Consider the following 26575-nt stretch of genomic DNA (forward strand, 5'->3'; position numbering starts at 1 on the left):
TATATCGTCATATCGTCATCAATCCCACTGCGATAAGCCCTTATGAAATACAAAGTATAAGCCTACAGGTTGACCCAATGCTTAGGCACACTTTACCATAAAGAAGATACAAATGAAGTCAACAATGCCTTATTTATGAATTTATTTCCCAATGTAAACTTCACTAATTCATGCATACAAGGTAAGACAACGTACAATATTTTACATTTTTGTTAATTTTTGCATAGGACATAGTCACAATATATCATCTAACAAGTAAAAAATAATGTCATAAAAAGATACAGCAGAGCAACAATAGACCAGCACGTTAAGATCTATATCTTTTATGGAACTGTACAACTGCAATACTTCAGTGTAGTGATTTGGTTGATTGAGAGAAGTATGTTACACGGTAGATTTAATTTGGTCATGGGAAAAGAAAAGAACTGGCCAATGTTTAATAAAAGTTATTTTACAAAGCAAGTAACACTGGTGCTGGGAAGGGAAGTAAGCACCATCAAATTATTAAAACAGGCATCGCAGGTGATGTACAAAATAGACAGATTCATCAGGAAGGCAAGTTTTGTTCGTAAGGAGGAAATCTAAAGGACAAGTAGTAGACAAAGTCTATGGCCATGCTAAATGCTCCTTGCGATACTTAAAGTCTGCAAAACGTTGGAGAATATCACGTAAGTAGCACTGAAGCCATGCATTCTTGACTCTGGGTAAATGAACAAAATAAAACCACCACGTACATTGTGGTTATGACATATAAATTAGGACGTATTGCCATTGGAATTACTGCCCAGTTTACCACAGGTTTTCAGGCTGGATTATAACCAAAATCAGGTCCCCCCTTTAACACGTGAAGTCAAAGATGGGTTTTAATTTCTGCTGATGCAGACCATAGGCCTAGTGTTTTTGCTGGCTCCTGTGTAAATTTGTACATTGGTGTGTGATCACAGTGTTTGAGACAAACCATAATAATAAACCTGAAGCCCACAAATCACAAAATACTATCCTCTGTAACAGGGAAACTGAAAGCATTGACTCGTAAGTGAGGTGCGTGCCGCGCACTGCTTTACCTACGCGTTACCAGCATCAACGGAAAGCAGCCTACACCTGCGCTTAATTAGTCCATTAAAACAATCTGATTTACGCAACATTCTTCATAGATTTGTAAGCAACAATGTATTCATAATTAAGTTTTACAATTGCAGTAGTACACTAGTCCTGAATCAAGAAATGACAGGTGGTCATGGAAATGCCTCTTTGCATGCTCAGTGGCAAGATAGCATTTACATATCCACATGGAGGTCTTTGAAGAAAACATCACAGCAAAGGCCTAGAGCTATTTCCATGGCAAAAAAAGCATTTGCCCACCACACCACATAAGACTAGACCACCACTTACGGTGGCCTCGGTCATCGACTGTGGCAAGGGGCACAACGCAGCCTGAAAACACATGGTGTGCTGAGGGCCAGTGTGGAACATGGGAGGTTCACGCATCAATGAAGAAGCAGATATGAGGGCAATGGTCACTGTGCAAATCCTCATGGCAACGTTCTGAGGAAAATCAAGTCATCAAATATTATAGGAACATTTTTCCTTTCCTGAAACCTTTGGTTATAACTCCTTGACTCCATCTAAATGAAATGAAGAGAGGGTAATTAACTGCATTCTTTTTTGCAACACGTGCACCAGTATGTACCAGTTGTTCTTGCTAAAGTCTGTTTTTAATTTGTTTTTCATTTCCCCTGCATTCTCTTGTCACATTTTTACTTGTGTGAGTTTCTAGTGTGTCTTGCACCGCAAAAACCCCATGTAGGAAGCACTGGGGCAAGAGGGCATGTGAGAGACATCCCTGCCAAGCGAAGGCTATTGTACACACTGTAGGGCACCGAGTCAGTCTGAGGAGCAACACATCCATCTTCTGAAGGCAACCAGCATGCAACAGGTGTCTGACCACCCCCTAGGAGGCCAGCTGCAATAGCCAGTTATGATCCAGCACTAGAGAACTCCCATGTCACACTCAGCTAATGATATGAATCAGCCTTGAACACACACAGTATCACAATATCTGGGTTGTAGGAACCAGGCTGTGCTTGGGATGGCCAACTTCGCTGGCTGTGCTGCTTGGTTGCCCCCAAATTGTGTCCTTACAATGTTGGTTTGCCATTTTAATATGCATCGCATTTCATTCAGCAGATTCTGCTTTTACTGTCCATACATTAACATTTTAAAAGAGTACGAAGTGTATCAAATTCCCTTTTATGGCAAAGTTCAGGTATGTTGAATTTAACAGAAAAATATTTGTGAAGGACCAGCCTGTTAGACAAAAGTGAAGGAAATGCACTGTAAAAAAAAAAGACAACTAGGCAATGAAACTAATAAAAAAAAAAGCAAGTTTAACTTTAAAGAAAAAGTACCAGAAAGTACTCACAAATTCTTATCATAAATGAATCACAGTCAATGTATAGAACACATAAAAATAAATATGTACAATGTAAATGAAGATCTGGTACACTAGATTGATGCAAAGCAGCATATATGGATAAAAAGCAATTGCAATATTTTGGAATGGACAAGATTTCACTTGCACTGAGGATGATTTTTAACCAGAGATCTGCTACAGTTGACTGCCTTACATTAATCCTGTACAACAAAGACTTTTAACATAAAAAACTTTAAACAAAAAGCTTCAACTAATATTGGAATGGGACACAATAACCTTTTTAATTAGTATATACCAAAGCAAATTACTAGTAAACCAACTGTAATTTTTCAACAGAAAAATGGTGTATTTAATACACAAAGATTTTCATCCAATCATGTATACATACATAAAACAACAGTCATTTATTCAAATGTATGTTTTTAATGCCTCAGATCTTACTTTAGAGTCTCCAATTAAATTGTGTAACCTTACAAGAATGTTTTATATGCCTTTGGTGAATAAGTTCAAATTTAATTCCACACAACTCATTCACATTATTTTAAAGTCCACATAACACACTCATAATCTTGTTAAGCAGTCATAATGTGTACACAAGCTGAATAATGAAAAAGTATGAAATTCTAAAATGAATATTGTGGTAGGTGTAGAAAAGACAATCAAATTTACTGTGCAGTCAAATGAAATAAGTCTTACAGAGTACAAACAGTTTTTAAGTCAGTTCATCTGCAATGCCATCCATCATCATGTTGTTTAAACATGACTTAGTTGATTGGACACCCTGAACAGTTTATATGCTTCAAAAATGTTAAAAGTTATGAAAATATGGATTGCAAGCCCCTTTTTCGAATTCAAAAGCATCGTTTTTCCGTTGAGTCATATGGAAACATTTTGTATTTTGAAAGAAGATGAGTGTATGTATGTGGTCTGTCTGGCTGGTTTAAAAAGCAACTAAGAATAAATGTATATAATGTACTACATCACAATGCTGTGGTCTCTATGGTTATGCAACATTCAGAATCAAGCGGATAACATTGCAAAGGACTTGAATACCTTTATGAAAAGTCTTGCAAATTCCCTTATAATTTCTTCTTATGCTATTTCTTCTCTGCTGCTTAGCCCCACATGCTCACACACACAGAAAACAGTATACTTTAGATACCGGAAACAAAAAGAAATATTCAGTGTCTTTAGATTGAGGGAAATTGTTTGGGTTTTCATTTTCAGTATTCAACATACTTTGCGTCTAAGGCAAGGTAAAAATATAACGATGCCACTAGATGAACAACTGAAGGTATAACACATATAATGAAATACAAACAAAAATACATTACAATAACAGAAAAAAAAAAATCACGATTATTCAATGTGACCTGAAAACAGTAAAAGTATCTCCAAAATGGGGAAAAAAAAAAAAAAAAAAATCAACCCAATACAGGAAAATACATTACAAATTAGAAAATACCCACAATACCATAGTCAAATGTTAATTTGTTAGCCAAGCACTGAATAAATACTGATGAACTACACATTTTTCAGGCAGTTATAAATGGCCTTTCTCATGTTTCTCAAGTAGATTTGGTACAGTGGAAAAAAACTTTTATCCGTGAATAATTTTAATGTATACTAGAAACAAATCACAGAACATTACATCCTTATTCCATTAATATGTGTCTTTACAAGTTTTCACACCAGTACTCTCGCAACTATTTGCTATGGCTAATTGTAACAGCCTTTTGTGAGGAGCCGAACAAATGTTACTGCGTGTCTGTTATCCGTTATGTTCTCACCAGAAGTGTAGAAGAGCAGAGCTGTAAATGGAAATAATGAGTGGTGTGGAGACCAGGTGTGGCGCCATGGTGCGGGAGGTGCAATATTCCAGTATGGACCGAGGGAGGCGCCGCGACAGACATTGCCTCAGGGACCACGAGGGAGAGCTTCCTGTCTGGTCGCTCCTACACTGGCCCGCAGTGTAAGGGCAGAGCGAGGAAATTGATAAAGCCGTCTAAAGCTAAAATAGCAGACATGGCGGACCTGAAAGGCGAGTGGGAAAGAAAAGGGGAGAGAGAGAAAAAAAAAAAAAAAAAAACCACGGTACGTTTAACTGTCCAAAACGAGTCTTGTAATGGGAGTCTTAAAATAAACCTGTAGTCTGTGGATTGAGAAATTATTACCCTGGTTTGTAAATTAGGTGGACGAATGAGCACAAAAAAACAGCTCTGAAACAAAACACCAAAGTAGGCTGCCCGCTTGAAGCCTGTCATCTTTCAAGTATTTCTTCTTTAAAGCAAACTCTCGCGTGCCATTTCCACGTTTTGTCCCCTGAAGACGCCAGCGGTTTACGGACGCGACGCCGCCGGCGAGCACGGACTGGGCGGAGGAAGTCGAGGCGCTTGTAGGTGCAGATGCGCTCGGTGACCGCTTGGCAAGTACTTCTGGGAAGATGTCATCTATTTGTATCAGCTGGCTCTTAAAACGAGGCCTGCGAGACGAGAAAAATGCCCGTCGTGGGCTATTTTCCCCGTTTCTTTCAGCCCTGGCCGACACACGGAGAATCCCAAGTATCACGTTGCAGTCTGGAGTCTGTTTAACAGCACAGGGGTTATCTAATAGTGAAGCTGCTCTCTGCCTTAAATTGTAGGAATACAGCTGCACCGGGGTGTTTTCTTTACGCGGGGAGCCGATTATGTGCCTTTTCAGTGGCTTTGAAAGAGAGCCTGGGTGGAGGTGTAGGGACAAAGCTGGTCATTCATGGGGATACACCTGCTTCCTTCCCAGAGAAGCGATCCTCTCATTTTTCAGGCAGCAGGTACAGCCCCCACCACGTGTTGCACAAAGACAGCCCGAGGCGGGCCTTGCACGCACTTCCCCTGGATCTCGAGCCCACTCAGTTCTTAGAGGGCAGCTTGACTGGAAATGTCCTTTTTTTGGGGCACTCGTGTAGGTGCCCAGCAGGAACACGGGCGCGTGACCGCGAACACTGAGAGAAATGTGTGGAATACCACGCAGCGTCCGCCCCTTGATGGGTTCACTAGGCCTGCATCCTGGACTAGTGAGGTAAGTCCACATGACATCAGAACAGCGGCTTCCGTCGCCGCAGAGCTAACGCTAGTTTCCGTCCTTGCGTTCTACTTGATATGCCTGAATTGTGTTTTGGTCGCAACAGTTGTTAGATGGGCATGGAGGCTAGGCATGATGAGAGGGTTTAAAAGCAGCTGTTCAATAGCACGTCTGAGGTAATGTATTCTACTGCGCATTGGAATCATTTGCAACAAAATGGACATGAAGTGTTTTCGGCTGCATGGGAAAGAGGCTCATTACGGTCTCTTGATGCGGTGACAGATCTTGTCGGGGGGGGGGGGGGGGGGGGTGTCTGTAACACTGCATATTCTCTTCAGTTGCAGGGAGTATCATCGGAGGAACATCTTTACCCCTCGCCCTGTCTAGACAAACAACAGTGCATCAAGGAAGAGGCTCTTCAAGACTTTCTGAAGATGTATCAGAAGCACTTAATCCAATTCATACAAGTCAATATGCTTTTGTTCACAACTGATCCCACATTGCTCTCCAAGACCCTTGCAGTAACACATCAAGTTCCAAGAGGATATGGAGGACCAACAGCACATAACACACGAGATCCGCAAGTGTCCTCCACTTATGTTCTGCATTAGAAGCCAGCCATATCTCCCTGCTGGCATGCCCCCAGCAAGCCCTCGTCAAACAACTGCACTGCCGGCTTACATGGTACCTTTGTTCTGCTTGCGCTGTACGGGTGTAGCTGGGCACAGCTGGGCGCCGCATCTTTGTTCAGGCTGCCCTCGATAGCCTTCGCCTCTTTCTCTGAGGCCTATGCATCAGTCTCTTGTCGGTAGGAGACAGTTGCCGTGTGCAGATCGTGGTCCCACACTCCATCCCCACCCCCAACTACACACCTGCCCAACCCATTCTTTGCTCCACAATGCCCCACAGCTGTCCATATTGGCCTCGAGTCTCCTTGGGTTTTTTTTTTTTTAAAATTCTCTACCCTGCAGCACAAGACAGCGAGTTGTACGAATATCTGGATGGGAAAGGCAAACTCTTTTTAATTAGGGGGGCCACAGCAGGCAGAGTGGTGTGTACAGCACAGACATGCTAGGGCCAGAGAGCAGCCTTTTTCTCATGACCAGAACCACCAGGGAGATATAAACACACAGCCTTTGCCTCCTACAACACAGACTAGTTTCTCCAAGTGACAAGGGGGAATCTTGAAGAGCAAAAACAGAAAACACCCACTCCTCACCACTACACTTGTGGGATGCAACTGAATAGGAAACCGTGTGGCCTAGCAGGTTTGGTGTGTGCTTTACACTTTTGAGTGGATTAGAAGTCTGCTTAAATCAGTTCAGTCCCTTTTTCCATGGCATCTGCTGCCCTGTATTGCTTGAAAACAGCTGCTTTGAAATATCGTCTTAATCGCAACCATTTCAGACACACTGTGTGGAAGGCATTGCCTCCCTGTTCATTACACTCACTAGGCAGGGTAGAGTTTTTTGAGGAATCATCAAATCATTTGTTGATAACTTTCACTTCCATAGCATAGCAATGCGTCCCTTTAAAGAAAAATCTGTGAAGTCTCCGCTGTTGTGGTTGCCAACAGAGCATGTGTCGAAGATCCATTTTTTTTCCCCCTCTCGGATGAAATGAGAATGGAGTTTGGTGGCGTTATTTCCAGTCTCAAGGAAAAGAAATTTAAAAGAAAAAAAAAAAAAAAAAAAAAAAAAACGAAAACCTTGGGTTTAATGACGTTAATCCAGTGCTAGTTTTCCCCAGTGTGAAAACTAACAGATGAAAAAAAAGAGTGCAAATCTTTGAGTGTAAGGCTGTTTTATGTGTGTTTATCTTCATTGCATTCATTCTTTCAAGCTAACGAGGCCATCCCTGAGCAGGGCGCAAAATTCAACCATGTTGAATTTCAGAGTAAAGTGATGCTTGTATTGTGCAGTCAAGTAAGTAGTTAAGAAAACAACTGTCTTGAATCCTGAGGTGTAGATGTGATTCCCCCTCCCCCATTTTAAATAAAGGTGAAGAATACTTAATACACCGGTCAATTAATTTTTTGTTGTAGTTTTTCTTTTTACCTGAACTGAGTTGTTTAAAATGAAAGAAAACAATTTAAAAAATACCAACACTATGGATAACCTGGCAGTCACCATTAGCTAAAATCGGTACATAAATATTGAATACTAAGCAAATGCTGCCTTCTGGGAACAGCAGTTTTTCCACCTTTTTTGAGTTGCACGAAACATTGCACTACAATATGCAGTTATGTACAGTACAGCAAGCGGGAAATTAGCATGAGGGACGCCAACAACTGTGCAACACAAGTGTTATTGGGGGGGGAGAAGACTCCACAAGCTTGGGGCGCATCAGGCTGAGGCGGAAAAAAAAAAAAGTGCGGCAGGGTATTTATTCTTTCTTCAAGGCGAGCTGGCAGGGCTGAGGGTGGGGCTGGAGGCGTCCGAGCGGCTGTAGTCGCTGAGAGATCCGGTACGCGCCCCTGCGCCGTGCGGCCTCTTTAGCATGCCAGGTTGGAAGCCTGAGTGGCGGCGGGCGTGCTTCATCAGGTGATCGCTGCGCATGAAGCGCTTGTCGCACAGCGGGCAGCCAAACTTCTTCTCCCCGGTGTGGGTGCGGTAGTGGCGTGCCAGCTCATCTGATCGGGCAAACTTCTTGTTGCAGTCTGGCCAGGTGCAAGGGAAGGGCCTCTCTCCTGCAAAGTATGAATTCAAAAAATGCTTAGGTAAACCATTGCACTTCCGATTTCAGGAACACTGCTACACAGTTAATGCACACATCAGGGGGAAAAAAAAAGGAGGGGGCGCGGGGGCGGGGACCCTTTACTCCCAGAACACTAGGCCTTCACATCCATAGTTTCTTTCACCACCAACACTGCTTACCAGAGTGGTTTGCAGAGCTTATATTTTCCATATCTTTGGACATTTTTCACTAAAGCAGCTTATACTAAGTACCTTTATCACCTTTACAACAAAAGTTTCCATTCTGGGTTTAAACCTGAAACAGCTGGGTCACGAGTTCACTTCCTTAATCACTATGCTGCTTGGTTGCATGCCAACAAGTAATCACAATTACATACACATTACATATTTAAAAAAAAAAAAAGAGAAAAAAAAGAAATTATGCTGATATAGCAACTGAGAGCACTAGCACTACAAGAGTTCAATTCCTCTCCTTCCTTCAAGCAAAAATTGATGACATGCAAACATTGTAACTTCTGGATGTTTCTTCTTCTCTTCCAGTATCATATATGCTATACCACAGCGTTTTCTGTACAATGAACCAGCCACGTTTTGAACGAGTGCCGCAAGATGTTACCGAAATCAACCTGCAAATCCCCCACAGAGAATATGTCACATGGAGCAAATAATAGAATAAGCACAAAGCCAACTGGTTCTTGCCAACGAACATCCTTCTTTTCTGCAAGATACCTCATTGAATTCCCAAACAGGCATACATTAACAGCCATCTGAAAACTGCCTGATCTTAGTTATGTTACAGACAAACCTGCAGAGTGACCCATACCACTGTTCGAGCCTAAAATTTGTCTGCTACCTTCTGAGATTTAAAACCTGAGGTCTTATTTAACAAGAGGAGCTCAGTTGTTCAGCACATCTGGGAATGATGCACAAGCAACAATCCAAAAGGTAGGCGAGCACACCCTACAGTCTCCTCAAAACATTTCCAATATCTCCCATTCTCAGGCTTTCCCCCCCAAATGTCCTTAGATGGTGACTATATTTCATTCTGTGCTTACTTATTGCACTTGTCAAAAGGCTGCTGAAAGCTGGGACAATGCTATGACAGTACTGTGCAAAATACCCCACAGAACAAAATCCAATTAAAAAGGAAAAAAAAAAAAAAAACTCCAAAAAAATGATCCAATGACTGCTGCAAAGTGCGGTAGATATGGAAGCGCACCATGCTTCTTGTTTTGACAGTATACAGAGGTGCTTTTGTGCTCCTACTTTTTTGACAGTGACATTAAAGATTAGTTGCTTGGAATAGCTATATTTACAGTGCTTGGTTATTTAATGGTTGGTTTGGGGGGAGGGAAAAGACTTTAAGACTTGCTTAAGAAACTTTATAATGAAACATGAGAATTGAATAAAGGCAAAATTTTTAATTCCCTGATTTCCAACACGTGATTTTTCACTCACTCAGAGAAGAAAGTGAAAAGAAGAAATCTTTCCTAAGGTTACTTGTAATTTTGCAAACTCTTATCCAAAGTGACCTATACTGCCACCCATTTTTTTTTTTTTTTTAATAAATGGGTTACTAGAGCAGTTGAGGTTTAGCACTGTGCTCAAGGGTGCTATGACAGTGTGCCTTTCCTGGACTTCAGTTATTCAGCTTCAGGTTTCAAGGTCATGTCCTTACCCACTGCATATCATAGGCTGAAATGATATTTTCATTCAGGTGACAAGCGTCATAACCACAGAACAGTGTCAAAATAACTGCTCATGCTCAGGCTGAATGTGAGAGACCGATCAAAGGCATACAGGGTGGAGTAAAGAGGGTGCATGCTGAGACTAGCAGCGCAATAGCTAGACAATATGATTATTTAACATCGCTAAACACTGATGCACACTGTGCCTTGAATTTTCAACAGGGGGGCTCAGAAAAGTGCTATGTTATATTTTTTCAATGATGGCCTCATCTTCTACACCCAGACAGCCCATTTAATTTGCTCGGTGCCAAATGATAATGACCTTAAAATTAGCACCCCACCCATGCTCCAGCAAGTAACTATCCATCACAGGATGAATAAGAAGCTACGCCCTCCCCCCGCATGGACTGTAAAAGTAGGCTTCAGCACACGTCCACAAGATGCCAGATGTTCTTCTGCCGTCTTCTCAGAACCTCGAATAGAAAGCAGATCTAGTTTAACATTTTGTACACCGACATAAGTTGGTGCTTTCCATTAGTAATCATCCCACGCAACATTCCACTTAACAAGGATACAAACTGTGGTTATACATTTGCAGAAACTGAAACAAAACCACTTTTTCACTCCAATAAATGTAATGAGAAACGGAGGTGTGCTTTGCTTTCCAGAGACTACATTTCCGAGACAACAGGTGTCTTATTTGCCCATCCTGCGATGCTGTCAATTTTAAAACTGTTCGTCAGTAGCCTACCTGTATCATTAAACTATACGCTTTGTGTCCATTATGTTAGTATTCCATATGTATGCCTACAGCAGGACGACACACACAGATCTGACTGAGGGCGGGCGGGGGACATGCTCTGAACACACACTCCTTTCTTGAGCTTCCCTTGTCCCCACCCCCACTGGTAGGTTACAAAGCCACAGCACTCAATAGGCAAAGCAACTTGTACAGCATGCACCCTCCTTACCAGAGAGACCCAGCGGTGCTGTGCACACCCCCTCCCAGTCTCCAGAGGCTATATGCACTACCCTGCACACAAAAACGCAGGCAAACACAGGCATTTGCGGCCTAGTGCACACACTTGTGTTTAAGAAAATTTGCAAACATAGGCTAAACAGATGAAAAGCATGTGCTAACAGCCACATGCACAGACAAACATACTGCAATGTGCACACTATAACGGGCCCCAACTCACCTTTTACTTTACATCATTTAAAAAAAAAAAAACTTGAGTTGAATACACTCAACGTAGAAACAATGCAGACTTCATAAGGCCACTTTTGACTTTATCCTTTTTGAAATGATTTATTTTCAGAAGCTATCTGATGTGAGCTCAGTGACTCAGAAAAAGCCCCTGGTGACAAGGGAGCCGAGTGTGAGAGTTATGAGTTCAAATGGGGGGGGGGGGGGGGGGGGGGCCTTTAACTTACAGTTGCACGACAGCCAAAGGTAACAGCCTCAAGAGCATCAATATTTCACAGAGCAGAGCAGGTGGCTGAGTTGAGGTGTGGCGAAGTGCATCTAGATTTCAGTTGCCATCAACAACTCAAGAATAGTCAAGGCAAGACAAGAGTCCATTGCATAACATTAGGTACGAAGTCTGAGCTGCATTCACATGGAGACCGAGGGCTCTGCACGGCACTATAAACTGGATTCCTTCTAACGTGGGTGTTCCCAGTTTATTCCCTAGAATAACACAAACCAACCATACACACCCCTGCCCCCACCTACCTTTTTGGTGATGGTTAAAGAAATAGCACCTATCCTTTTTCCAGCCATTACAGTATTCAAGGAGTCAGTGCAGGAACTCTGCTGTCTGGGGCCCAGCTCCAAGTACTGCACAAGTGGGATGGGTGCTGCAAAACTCCTGAATACGGGACCTCGCACAACCAGGTCAGGACAGGGCACCAGTCTGCAGGCGCAAACGCTGCACCGGCAGCTGGAGGACAGCAGGCAGAGCTACTGCATTGTGAGGAACACGTGTGCACAGTAGCCCCTGAGCTGTAGCTGGCTCCCCGCTGTGGCTCCGGCTGATATGCGCCATTAATCGCACTCTTTTTAATGATTTGCGAAGCACCATCAGCAGAGCCAAAACATCAGCCCAGCTCCACATTCCTCCTTCCTGTTTTAATTCAGGCCTGCAATTCACTTACATAAGGACATCCTAAGTGCCCTGGATCGGCCGGCTTGTTGCATAACATTGGGCCTTGTTTTTCTCAATTGGGATGGTACAAACAGAACTGTGGAGGAGCTTTGGAAATGGCTCCTTTTGTTCTGCCAAAGGAACAATAGGAAAGCCATGGTCGAGCGGTGTAATTGTGTCAACGCAGAACAACCTGCACCCGCCAACCCGCCTCCATAGAGCAGCTTCGCAGCAGATAAACTCCCGTCTCTTCCCGCATGTCTTGCTTCCCTTCACCCTGAGCTGCGAGAGGGTCACCGAGGGCTGCACCCTCTGTGACAAGGCCCACCGTTAGGTGCCGTGCTTTCGAGAGGCTCAGCTCAATACCCCGCCTTTCCTGGAATGGGAGGAGCAATCAGAGAGGCTTTGGATCACTGCTTCTTCCCAGCGAACACAGTGACCTAGTTACCCTGAAAGCGCGTTACATCCAGCATGTATACAGCAATTCTCCAGCTAAACAAACACCAGAATCTTGCTCTGAGGCAACACCATTATGTCACAGGTAGTCTGGTTACATAAATGTTCTTGTTCTGTGCCAGAAGGTCAGTAGAGGGGGGGAGAGGAGGAGGAAAAAACCCCAAATGTCATGTCATTGGTTTATAAAAATTGATATTACAAAGACATCTGAGGATGAACACCAGGAAGACTTGAGAAAATGAGAGAAAAACTGCCTTTGATATGGAAGCCAGCCTGGGGGGGGGGGTAGTGCTTAACGGTGTCACTTTGCAGTTTTTGTTTCAACACAAGCATCATAAGATGTGCTACTTGTTAGTAAGTCAACTTGGCAATAACAGCAATCAACAACTAACTAACTAACTAACCTCACTGGTTTAGCAACGCACATCCAGGATGTCTCGGCAAGCAGCGCATTTCATTCGTGAGAAAATTTCTTGAGGAACATAATGCTCTGAACCAAGTCTGAAGTGTAAGATGGACATTTACAACCATTCACATCAGTATAAGATGTTAGAAAGATGAGATGAAAATTGCACCAAAAATGCAATAGGGGATTTACACAGACTCATTTTCATCTTACTGGTTTTCTCTGCAGGTATAAGCCAACCAGAATACATTGAATTTTCACAGTCCACAATGACAAGAGACTTATTAAGCGTTTCATCATAAGACTGGACATTACTTAGTTGATGATTGAAACCAATGATGTGATTCAAGGAAAAGGCAAACAAAATTAAGTTTAAAGGACATAAAAATAAAAGGGTGTATAAATTTAGTCACCCCACAGCTGCCATATGTTTTTCTCTTGCCATTAGGGGCAAGAGGCCAGCATTCACTGTTACTACATCACTCTTTCCAGAAGTTGACATAAGGTCAAAGAAATTCATTCTGGGGAAATTCAAGTAGTTTGAAATTAATTCACAGTTTCTCTTTGATCATCAGATGCTACACATCTGAGGAACTGATGCAGTAATCATATTCTCAATCATATGTAAACGTATACCACTGACAAATGATTGACTTGATGCAGATCAAATATTTCCAGCCAAAGAAAGAAAGTCACAGTCATGACATTTCACACAGGCTGCAATATGAAATACTATACTGAATAATGATCACGTTATAGTCTAAATTTGAGCACTAGATCTTAAAGATATAGAAAAATTAAAGCAGCGCACTGAAACGTGAGGCAAAAACTAAAAATGTATCTGCAACTTTCATCTCCTGCTCTTCAGAATCACTGCCCACGCTATCTGTGTGACTTCCCTCAGGGGTCTTGTATAAAGTTATGCAAGATACTACTGTGCCACTGGAAAAGTCAATCGATCTGGACAGCCTTATGCTGAAGTGCATCATTCTTTTACCGAGAAGTGAATATCTGTTTGTGGAGATGTTCACGCGTAATCCTTGTTACTTCTTTGAGTGCTGTTACCAAGATTTATACCATTTCCAGCAAAGAGAAAGGGTAAAACCCAATCACTCAACAATCTACTTTATTATTTGACATGTGTATGGATGTTCAAAGATAGGGTACAGATGAGTGGCCCTGCTTTAAAAAAAAAAAATAAATAAATAAATAAATAAAATCAATACTGTAAAGTCACTTGAGCTTACTGCACCTTTTACATTTTATTGCCACTGTATTGTTGGAAATTCACAATCTTTGGGATAAAGTTAGATATAATGCCAGATTTCTTGGCAGTCTCAGACAGTTCCTCCCAATATGTATAATTACCTTTTTCAGTATGGCAGAAAAGAAAGGACTTTTGATATAGTGGGTGTGTCAGGGTTTCAAGACTTCCAAGGCATGGGTGTTTTTCAAGACAGGAAATTAACAGAATCAACAACATACCAGTTTATTTCTGATTATCATGAATTCCACAATAGAATATGGTATACAAATAAAACATGGTTCTTTCATGATCATTATTCTTTCAGAATTTACTGTAACTTCAAACTGGTCAATATTCCATTTCATGCTCCCCATCAGGAAAGGCCCTGTTAAATCTACAGTCTCTGTCTTTGAATATGAGGTAAAAGTTTTTAAACTGATGTTATGCATTGGCTTTCTGTTGAACTGATTAATGAGGAACCTCTTTTTAAGTGGTGTACACTGAAATACCTTCCGGGGAGTGGAAAGCTTTCAGTCTGCTTTTGTCTAGTCTTCAATACAGTATTTTTTTTCCATTATTGTGATGTCTAAAAGAACGGAATCTATTCTTTCCCAGACAAAGAGTATAACGCAGATGCTCATTAAGACTGTAATCGTACTCAAGAAACACCAGGGCGGAGGTCCTCCACCAAAACAACTGGCTGCTTCGTTCCTACTTAGACTTCAACTGCTGCTGCTAAAAAAAATTAGACCAATTACATAATTGCATACTCCAGCAGTAGCTGCAGGACACAGTGAGATTACTAGCAGGTAGACAAGGCTATCACTGTACATCACTCTCTTCTTGCCAGTTAAGTTCAGTCCAGTCCAGTTGATCTGGTGCAAATTTAATGCGGCTGCAACCAGACCAGACTGAAAGAGTTGCCTAATAGATCCTAATCAACTCAGCAATTCTTATGGTTTGTTTTCTGTTCCCCAGTGTGGAAATCTATGTTCCAAAGCAATCGTTTGTAAAATGGGAAATCCATCAGAAAAACTCAACATTTAATGCTTTTGTGCAACTGAGGGAATCCCTATAAAATGCTGCTGTCACCTATGGTGACACCACCCCTGTGGTTGGTAAAATCCAAGTGAAAATAAATTTTTCATTACCTGGCGAGACCATCCAACACATGGGATGCACACACAAGATGTCTGTTTTGTTTGTCAGTCGTTATCACTTGTCAAAGATATGAAGATGTAGCACCCTATCCCTGAACTTCTTCCCCGCACACTGTTTGCTGAATAAGCCTGCTCTTCAGCTGCAGGCCTCTGCGCTCTACTGCTACTGCTCTGGAACCGTAAGACTGACTGATGACATGGGAGAGGAATGCAAACTGCTATCATACCAACAAATAAAGTCTCAAGAGCAGAGATGCCATTTTTTCTTCACATAGCATGCATACTGTATGCACATGTACTTTGTATGTAATCTACATGGATCCTTTCTTATACTGCAGAAGGTTTTAAGTGACATGTCTGAAGATGTACTTCAGCAGTCACCCTAAACTGACTAATAAGACTGCTTGAAGGTCCAGCTAAACAAATAACTCATTTACATTCAGGGTTAAAAAGTCAGAATCCTCAGCACCTTAGAAGGTATCTGTGGATTTTGTTAACATTTTTAGTCCTGAACCACAAAATACAACCTACAGCCACATGGAGACAGAAGAGCTGTACAGCAACTCTCCACCCTTTGCTTTCACCATCCAGACTACTGAGATGGCATGATCGCAGGACAATTAGCTATATTCCAGTGACAATGAAGACAAGAACAGGCACCTAGAGAAAGGGCTGTAATCAAAGAGCTCCTCCAAAGTATACACTGAGTATAAACTTCCCTTCGAAGTTTGGTCTACATGATTGAGTCTTATTTCTGTCTCTTTGAGGTGTACCAATATTTTAAGAATATATAATCATACCATTTTTTTCTGAAATGGGTAGCCACTTTGTGTCTGCAATAACGTTCCTGCATACATGTCCATGACGACATCAGATTGAAAACGAAAGACAAAGGCAGAAGTCTCAGATGAAAAACGCCATGCGGGGCACAGGAAAAGAGCTCAGCACCGACCATTAGCCAGGAGCTCACAGAGTAGCAATCTGGTCATGGTGTTTACGTGGATTAGGAAAGGAAAGATCAGCTTGGTGTTATTTACATCCGAGGGACAAAATGGATTCAACTAAGAAGACTTACAGTATACGTCCTGGCAGGCTAAAAGGAGTGACGGGCTGACCCCTACACTCAATGGTTTTGTAACCTCTCCTTGAGGTTACAAGTGCATAAACGCCCTTCTTTCTGCAGTCAAACACATGGGAGGAGACAGGGCCACAATTACTTAACTGAACCCCGTAGGACGGGGGGGGGTACTTGATTATACCTTTAATGATAATACCTGCCTCATGGGGTTAAAATAATTTCAGGGAATTTAGATGGATTATTTTTCATCTTTTGAAACCTTGGGGGTTAATGCTTCCCATTCACCCCCCTAAACTACAAGAGGCAACTGAATTAAGGTCAGGAGGAGTTGGGTTAATTTAAATCAATCCTTTTACAAAGACAAAAAAACATATTGTTGAATCAATGTCTCAGATCATCACCTTTGAATACACATGAATATCATGCAAACCACTGATTTGCCTCTTCATAAATTCAAGGAATTGTGGAAGGGGTGGTTGAAGTAGGGCTTGTTGATCAATTGTAACCAACCAGCACCACTGCCAAAAAAAACACTCCTCAGAGCACAAAAGCTTTAAGATAAGCAAAAAAAGCAACATATTGAAATTATAGCCATTGTCAAAATAATCAAGATAATGTAATGCAATATGCATTCGTGAAAGGACTGGGAAACTTTCATTTTACACTTCCAGGTACATGGGGGCAGGGTTTAAGTTTGTTAAGAATGAGCAAGGGAAAAGCAGAAAGTGGTTGTACCATTCGTTATGAAAATCAAGCCTTCCACATTGATGGATGTGCTGGGGAAACCTTGCAATCTAAACTTGCTTGTTTGCATTAACTTAACTTCTAACCACATTATCTGTAATGCATAATCTGCTCGCACCGTACAACAAATATGGAAGCATTCTGAATACCAAAACAAGAACACAAGTTCTGTGTTAATCATACACATTATAAATAATCACTCAAGAAGGCTAAAATGGTTGATTCACATGTGCTACTCATAGAAGCCTTCCAGTGTAAGTTTTTCCAAGGATCCACTTTATAAAATCCTCTCTCCATTTGACACACTTCATCAGTCCAACAGAAGACAGGCTGCTTATCCAATCCCATGTACCCCCATGTGTGAATTTACTTTAATGAGTTTTAATGAGACACTCAGCACACAAGCTGCCTGACACTAAAGGCAAAAACATGTCGCTATCCTCCCAGCAAGCATCCTGGAAATTACATTTGACAATTATTAAGCAAAAACAGGATGGTGAGCTATTTAGCAGAAACTTTACAAGTCAAGTATGCTCAGTTAGTTTTCCTTTTAGTGCTTCTGTGCAGAAAAAGGAACAACTACAAAACACCATGACACTGATATCGTACACAATTGTGTAACCCATTCCTCAACACAGGGAAACTAGGAGAAAATGGGCTGTAAGTAGAAGCAAGAGTGGGAAGATTAATGACTATCAAATAAGCATGGATATTTTGTAGAGTCACGGAGTTGCACTGCTAATATGCTTTTTGTTTTCACCTATCCCATTTACTGTGATTTTTTTGGGGTAAGGTTTAAACAAAACCAAACCTACCCCATTGAAAGTTATGTACAACCTTGTCCAACAAAATCAGTCAGCAGAAGCACTAAATGAACTAAATAATCAAAAACAGTTAACAATGAATGAACACAATTCAAAACAGAAAAAAAATTAAGCAGAAATAATAGGAAATCAAATCTGTCAAAATACAGAAAGGAATATTCAGGGTGACCTGATTATGCAAATTGTAGTCACACCAGAATATCAAATAAATCATCATTTATGAACACTAGTGCAATGTTTTTCATCTGAAAAGTTCTGTAATCATTAAAAAAAAAAAAGAAAAAAAAAAAAAACACACACAACAAATCAAAGAAATAGAGGCTACACATTGAAAAACACTGTTCTCATGCAGTCCAGGATTCAAACAGTTCCAATGAAGGATTAAACAGCTTCAGTAAAGAATTACTTCATCACAGGCCCATACTTTTCTTTTTGCAGAAGGGGGGGGGGGGGGGGGGGGGGGGAATCTGCATTCATCAAAATGCAACCGTTCTGAGTGTGGCGCCCAGCCTCCCAGCAAACAAAAGAACCATTTGGCACCAATTACATGACACTCCTGGGCCTTGCAGGTGCCTACGCAGATCTTAACAATCGCTGCTTTGAGTCACATATGGAGGTTACAGTAGCAGGCAGAGAGTAAAGGTCCATGCTTTATTGATAAACATTTTAATGTAAAATTCGTCATTTCCTTATCTTATATGGCTACCCTGAGAACCTCTTTAAAAGTATGAGAAATTTTTTTTAAACCCAAGCAAACCCAAACATGTTGTTCTCATAAAATTTAGATTGTTTAGCCCTGATCTGTCCTGTATTTACACTTCACATTGACTTTTTCCCCCAAAGCCTGGGTACCTAATTTACTTGGAACTACTAATCAAAAAGAAATTAATTTCTCAACATTTCCTCTGAACCATTAATGCTGATACGTAATCATGCTTCAAACATTGGTCTTTAGCATTTCATTTTGAACTAAAAGATCGGTGACCTGTTGGCTTTAAAAAACAAAATTTGAACAAGAAATAACTTAGACAGCAAAGACTGGGATAAATACTGTAGCACTACAACCAGATAATTACCACAAGTTACTTATTTTATATCAAACAGCCAGAAATATACAGTATGCTTTAAATGTAATCTTATTTAAGAAGAAAAAGTTGATACACACCACTAAAAGCAAATTACATTTACATTATGTAGCAGACACTTTTCTCCAAAGCAACTTCCAATGAACTCTATGTAGTTTTATCAGCCCACACACCTTATTCACCAAGGTGACTTACACCACAAGGTGACTAGATACACTGGATCACTCATCCATACACCGGTGAAACACTCTCCGTCACTCACACACTATGGGTGAACCTGAATAGCATGTCTTTGGACTGTGGGAGGAAGGCAGAGCACCCAGAGAAAACCCACAGAGACATGGGGAGAACATGCAAACTCCACAGAGACCGAAGAGGGATCAAACCCACACCCTCTCGCACTTCTTGGGCGCAATCAGACAGCAGTGCTACTTGCTGTGCCGTCGTGCCGCCATGAAAGCGCCCATAGTTAAGAATTTGACGCTGTTGTCTATTCACATAACTGCATTTGGAGGAAGTAATTCAATGACACACACCCAAGACAGGTAAAGCCCTACTTCCCTTCCTGGGAATCTAACCAACTTTTTTCCCCCACCACTACACAACTTATAGTTGTATAAAATGTTATATCTAAGATTTAAGCATAAGGAAGTCTTTTCTTTCCCCACCAGGATCATTTCACAGTTCTGCAGTAAAACAGAAAAATTACAATGCATGACACAGTCAAACCCTTGATTATAACACTGCAGAGGGGACAGCACAGAAAGTAATGACAGGTACAGCATCTATAGCAAAAACAGGTTATTCTAGTCATAATAGGTAATTACAAACTATGTGGAATTGTGTGTTCATTTTTGGCTTAAAGCATTGTTTTTAAGACTTTAGTCATTGCAGCTTGCGGTGTCTGCATAAGTAATGCTGCCCGCACTGGGTCAAACAACTGTCAAGTGACATGGCATAAAGAAATAAAATGATGAAATTTTATGAAGATCGAGGCCTTAAAGACAAATCGACAGGAAGCTTGAGTTGCAGTTGCTGCACCATCAAGGACTTCAGCTCACTTGGCTTTGAAGCGTGTTTGAGAACATTTTGTTCCCTGTTCAATATGAGAGCGTAGTCAAAGCGCTGCACGAATCCCTGCTCTCACAGCTCTGCTGGTAGAGACTGGAAATGTGTCCCCTCGCTCAGGAAGAGAAGCCACACACAGAGCAAGTACCACGGAGTCACACTCAACTTAAGCGACACGCATTTGTCGACTCCCAAAACAAATGAGATGGAAAACTCATATATAAAACTAATGTAGCCCAGCTTGAAAGGGTAGCATCAGAAGGAAAATAAAACGGCGGCATGATGAGAATGTGCTGCTGTGACCTTCCGAAGGACTAACTGCTCAGATGCAACACCGAAAAGGACCCCTGCAACTCTGGAAAGGATGAAATACATGAAAATGGTTGCAAAAGGATCTTTTGTGGGGGGGGTGACAAATCTCAGAGACAGTACTACAGTCACATATATAACTTCAAACTACATCACTGTCCATCATTCTCTTCAGGCTGCATGTAGATATATCAGAGTAAAGTATATACATGAGATGGGGATACTTTTCCCCAAAGTAAAATGATTCTTAATATCATCCAGAGATGTCACATACAGATGCAGCACTTCATCTTACTAGTGGTTCTGTCGAAAACATACAGCATTAGAATAATTTTAGGACAATAGAGATCATATGGAATATTCAGGGCAACTGATAGCGTAGTGGTTAGAGCTGCAGGATTTACCCAAAGGTCCCAGGTTCAAATCCCACTTCTGGCTGTAGTACCCTTGAGCAAGGTACTTACTCTGAATTGCTCTGGTAAAGTTATACAGCTGTATAGATGGGTAAAATGGTTTTTAGTAGTAGCTGTAACATAAGTCACTTTGGAGAAAAGCATCAGCTAAATGAAGAAATGTAAATACTTAAACCCATTTTGAAACAAGGAACAGAGAGACTTGATGTTTCCAGTCCACAAGAAGAAATGTATAGGATATTTAGACGACTGTACGATGCATATCCTTAAGAGCTGGAGATGCACACAATGAAGACATAATGCATTTACACCGTCATTCTTTGTAACTTGGCTTCAAGTAGGAAAGGTGAACGGGCCAAATAAAATGTAAAATATTGAATGAGAGAGAGGTTTGTCCTCAAGATTCCAGCACAGCAGGTTATAAGCCAAACAAACACCACACTAATTCTAGAAACATGGCTCACAGAGTTGTATTACATAGCCACATAAATATTGTATCAGCACCGCACACACTCAGACCTCACTCACGGTACTGTAATATTTGAGAGGAGAAAAGGGCCGGAGGAAGGAGTGCTTCACTGGCAGACTAAGGTACCCACCAGTCTGCCTCCCAAGTACATTATTGCAGAGTAACACAAAGTGATTACAAGAAAACCATGGCATGCAAAACCCAATACACATTATATTATCCCATAAATTATCTTTTAAAAGCTTTTGGTATTTTGGATCAAATTCTCAAGACTTCAGTACAACTCTGCGCTTTCATCTGTGTACGTTAAAGACATAGCAGGGCGGCTGAAATTAGTTCATGTATACACGTAATCCTTAGAAGCCTGCAGCACAGAAGTTGGGGGATTTATTTTCGAGCGATAAATCCCGCATCCCCCTCATACCCCGGGTACACACCCACACCTTCTTCCGTCCCTCCCTCCCTCGCTTTCCGATCTGTGTCTCTGAGCTCGACTAGTCGCGTCTGTTGCTGGCCAGATCAGCTGGCAGTCTGTCTAGGGAGGGGGGGGGTCTGAGGGGGTGTGGTACATCACAACAAAGGGCTCACAAGTCGGACGGCCGAATGTACAACTCCTACCAACCCCCACTGCACCCGATCTCCTCTTCCTGCTTCTCTGCTCATCCTCGCGCTGACATTTTAAAGGACAGAACGCCACCCATTTAAACGTGCTCCGCATTTATCCGCATTGAATGATACCAAATCAGCAGGTCGCTAGGTTACGCCAGCGAGACCGTCATCATCATCATCATCATCATCATCATCATGTCGTCCTCGGCAACAACTATCAAGTTTCGACAAGTTCACACAACCGTAGTTTCCCCACACGCAAGTGGACGAACACTTCAGGAGCGCGACACAGCTAAGCTTGCCAGCAGTCGCGTGCGCTGACGAGCACTTCGGGGGCTGGCGCGTGCGAGAGATCACGATAATGCTGCGCCGAATCATGATGATGTAGCGAGCAAACAAAGAGGGATCCCGGGATGTTTCAGTCAGTGCGGCGGGACTGGAGCTGGGGGGTCACACGCCCTCCGCGCAGCTGGAGGTGACACGGAGGTAAAAAAAAAAAAGGGGCTCGGAGGAGCGCGTGGGCTTCGCCTGTGTTTGTCGGGTGGTACAGTTGGGATAAAGTAAGTTTCACACGCGAGACACGTCCAGACCAGAGACACAGAGTGTTGCTCTGGACGCCGTGCATGAAGAGTCAAACGAGTCAGTCAGCTCGGACTCGGGAGTTCGGGACAGTACGCTGGTGACACATTGATTGTGTTCTGTGTGTGTGATGTCGCTTTGGAGAAAAAAAAGCGTCTGCTGAATGAATAAATGTAAATGTAGACGTAGTGCGTGGGCCAGCAGCAGCAGCAGCAGACCCGCGCAATGACTCGCCCTCAGCCCTGCGTGTGATCTTTCATAAGCGGTTACACTGCAGCGTCCCCCCCGACAAACAACACTTACTGATTTAGCATGCAACTGACCTGTGTGTGTCCTTAGGTGAGCTTTGAGGTGGGACGATTTGCCATAAACTTTTTCGCACCCTGAATAGTGGCATTTGTGCTTCTTCTGGGCTGATTCGTGCTCGCTCGCCCTCGCACGCCGGACTCTTTGTCTGGGACCGCCGGTGCCGCTGCTCACGGCCGTAGGTGTGGCAGCGGCTCCATCCCCTCCCGCAACCGCCGACTGCTTGTCCTCTTCCTTTATCTTCGTCTGATCGGCCGGGCTGCCGGAGGTCTGCTGGTTAAAATCTGCCAGAATCCTGGCCACGACAAAGTTGTCTTTCGTCACCGCGTCCTTACTTTCGTCTGCGTTCCTGGGGGCGGGCGCCGCTTCGGGTCTGATCTCCCTGCTCCCTCTCGGACCGTGTACAATAGCACGACTGGACATCGACACAAGGCACTCTGCTGCAAAGTGATCCATCTCGTATAACAGATGCAGCCCCTGTTTGTTAGTGACATTCAAAGCCGTCCGCTTGCTGCTAGCACGCGTTCCCCGCTGATCCTTTTGTGTGATCCTGATATGGAGGTAGCTGGGTCACTCATTAGAAAACTCTCTTTAATGACCTTACCGGCTTCTCAGCACAAAAGCAGTCGTAACATCCTGACCGGGGTGATTAAAATGAAAATGTCGCTGTGCCAGATTAGATCCTCTCATACTTTTCTACAAATGCACCGATGACGAAACGCTGGAAAAGTTTGCGGGATGTAAAATTAAAGGTCCCATGGTTGCCTGATGCCTGCGCTCCCGCACTGTGACGGCGGACTGCTGTCGAATTAGTGCCGTTTCTATCCACATTGGGGGCGGGTCGACGGGGAACATATGGCGGTGACGTCATCAGGTCCGCTCGCTCATTGGATAGCACGCTTTCCTGAAAGGTTCTGTCCCCGCCCACCCAAGAACTTAACGTGCAAAGTTAACTAAGCAAGGTGATCTATGGAGGTGTTGCCGTAAAGTTTAGGGAAAACTATTGTTAACAAAACTTGATACCGCCGGTGATGTACGTATTCAGCTCCTACAGCTCGAGTAAAGGACAACTCCTCTCCCTAAAACTATGCGATACAAGAAAAAAAAAAGTTCATATTTGAATGGAAAAAGACCATTTAGTGATTTACTAAGTTCTTCACACTACTCTCACCTGAAGTGATGGCTACATCATTCATGAACCTTCACCTGAGGGCATAAGCCTCAGATACCCATTTCACAGAACTGAGTGGCTATTCGGCAACACCAGCACCTTCAAAAGGTCTTCATGCTACAATTTGCAATTAATTATTAAGTGGTCAGTATCTTTTTTTTTTTTACTTAAATATGTATTCTTGGACAAGGTTTTTAGAATGCTCAGCAGAACAGCTTGATATTGTGTTAGGCTGATGTGTGTGTGTGTTTGATAGTTGACATGCATCCTTTCTATACTGAGCCAAGTGACACCATCAAAATTAAATGGTCTTTCTATAAAACTGCATAAAATGTCAGTGACACATTCAGGGGATAATGGATGAATGACTTTGCAGGACCATTCAAAACACAAGTTGAGTCTGTCATGACTGAAAAATACTTATGAAGGAAGGTAAGGCCCTATATAATAATACTCTCAAATTTGTATGTTTCTTTGTTTTATCATGCCCCTTTTTTTCCCTAAAGTCAATTTGCCTTGCCAAAAAGTTGATTAGTAAAGTCAGCTCAGTTTTATAACACCCATACAATTTTGCTGACTTGTAAAAATTAATAGCAGTAAGAAATTTGTGACTGAGCTTCTCAAAATTTCTTGATTTCCTATCCAAAAACCCACACAAACCAGACAGCAGAGATTAAATATCGCCAAACACAGTACTCCATCTGGTGAATTTGCACACACATCTTCACAAGAACTTGGTGTTGTACTATCTGTAAAGTTTTGCACTTATTGCATGCTCCATGACTGTTTCAAAGCATGACTGTACCAAGCTATATACATTATACTGGGTGGGAACAAACTCTGGTCATTACACCATAAAAATAACGTTCTATGCCTAGGTCAGTACTGCTGTGAGTACATATATATATATATATATATTAATATGCACACACACTGGCTGAAACCGCTCGTCCCAAGCAGGGTCACGGTGGACCGGAACCTAATCTGGCAGCACAGGGTGCAGGGCCGGAGGGGGAGGGGACACTCCCTGGACGGGATGCTCATGAATACTACTGCTTCCTAAACCATGCCTTTAACTTTATTATGGAAGTCACTTCATTACAGTAACAATACTGAGGAACAAAATGCTGAACAAAACAGCTGTTTAGTAGACAGCTAAAATACACTGTAATTTATAAAATAAAAAGTTGTAGGTGTTTATTCATGACATACAGAAAATCAGTGATTCCAAATGACAATTGTACAGATCTAGTTTTGTGGTGGTACAACATTGTTGAATGTATACATTTAAATTAATTAGCATTAATACAGTAATACTTACTTTCATATTATTATTTTCTGGTACATTTCCCTCAGAAATTTAGAATGATGGATTGCTGTCCAACTGTATGCTTCAAATGTAGTTGCAATTAAAATTCTTTTTAGAATAAAAGTATACTTTTCTATGTGAGGGGTATGAGTACACCAGATTAGGGCACAGGCCTTTAACTGTTAAATTCATTTTGTTAGATGTTCACAATAATCCTTCATTCCAAGATCACTCTGGTCTCATATAATAAAGTGTATAATATGAGTGATGTTGCCAGAAAAGTAATCCTTTTCCCATTTCCAGAAATGTCAATGACAGGAAGGCAGATTTTGCAGCAATGGCTGGTAGCTCACATTGTAAAAGTGTGTGTTTCAATGAACAAACTGATATAAAATATTTTGATAGGACAATTAAGAATTAAGTTGTTAATTACCTGACACATTCCTCCAAAGTTAAGCAACCTATAGTCATTTATACACTGGGGTAATTTTACTGGAGCAATTTGGGGTAAGTAACTTGCTCAAGGGAATTACAACTGGGCCTTGGGATTTAAACCTGCAACCTTTGGGTCCAAAGGCAGAAACTCTAACCACTACACTGCAAGTGTGGGGGAAAAAAAAAAAATGTAAGACTGAGAAATGTATCATTACCATCATAACAAATGATTTCTTTTATTTCTAAAACTTAAAATGAAAAATGATTTGGTGACTTCAGAAGCAGAACTGTGTTTAGATGTTCACATCATTCCTCCCACTCTGGATTCCTGATGCAGACTGTACATTGGCGTCTGTTCTACACATGCAAAGCTGTTTTACCCTTCCTGTTTGCTGCACTCACTCTCTCATTCATAATCACCATGAGAGGTTACCCACCCTTGCAACACGTCAGACTGCTACCTCTAGAGCACAGCTTGCACACTTACTATCTGATAAAGGGAAGTCGAAAACTTCAAGCTTCCGGTTTTGAGTATATTCAATAAGCAAGCTAATGGCTGACTTTGTTTTAAAATGGACAGTTATGGTGTGGAAGCATAGGTCATATGTTCTCTTTCTGGGAAATTAAGACAATGGAGTTGTTTCACAACCGTACACCCTCTTTGCTTATCCCAGCCTGAGTTTAGACGTAGCTGAAGTAGGATGATCATTACCAAACCACATCACTACTAAGGAGGGAGGATGAAATGAAAGCACGTGCATATTTTCCTAACAATGTGTGACTTGCATCAATTATTAACTAAAAATGGATTTAAGTGGACTTAATAAAATGAAAACAAATGTTTCAGCATCACATGGCCCTTCTTCAGGGATTAATTTTCAAT

At 41.9% G+C, this 26575-nt stretch overlaps 1 protein-coding gene across 1 annotated transcript; it reads right to left on the bottom strand.

Annotated features, from left to right (window-relative positions):
- Positions 1-5788: 5788 nt before the first annotated feature.
- Positions 5789-24052, bottom strand: klf13 (Kruppel like factor 13). The gene is made up of 2 exons (XM_018763706.2): positions 22795-24052; positions 5789-8183 (listed from the first exon to the last, which is right to left on the bottom strand). The coding sequence occupies exons 1-2, from the start codon at positions 23231-23233 to the stop codon at positions 7891-7893; spliced, it is 732 nt and encodes a 243-aa protein (XP_018619222.2). The 5' UTR covers positions 23234-24052; the 3' UTR covers positions 5789-7890.
- Positions 24053-26575: the final 2523 nt, after the last annotated feature.

Source organism: Scleropages formosus, chromosome 11 (genome assembly GCF_900964775.1).
Source record: "Scleropages formosus chromosome 11, fSclFor1.1, whole genome shotgun sequence".
In the NCBI taxonomy this organism is placed as follows: Eukaryota; Metazoa; Chordata; class Actinopteri; order Osteoglossiformes; family Osteoglossidae; genus Scleropages; species Scleropages formosus.

Bases quoted from the DNA above. Each gene is read 5' to 3' on its own strand.
- klf13 (XM_018763706.2), bottom strand. From the start codon at position 23,233: ATGGATCACTTTGCAGCAGAGTGCCTTGTGTCGATGTCCAGTCGTGCT. The intron at 8,184-22,794 runs GTCAGTTGCATG...CATACTTTGCAG, and splicing joins TCACCTAAGGACACACACAG to GAGAGAGGCCCTTCCCTTGC.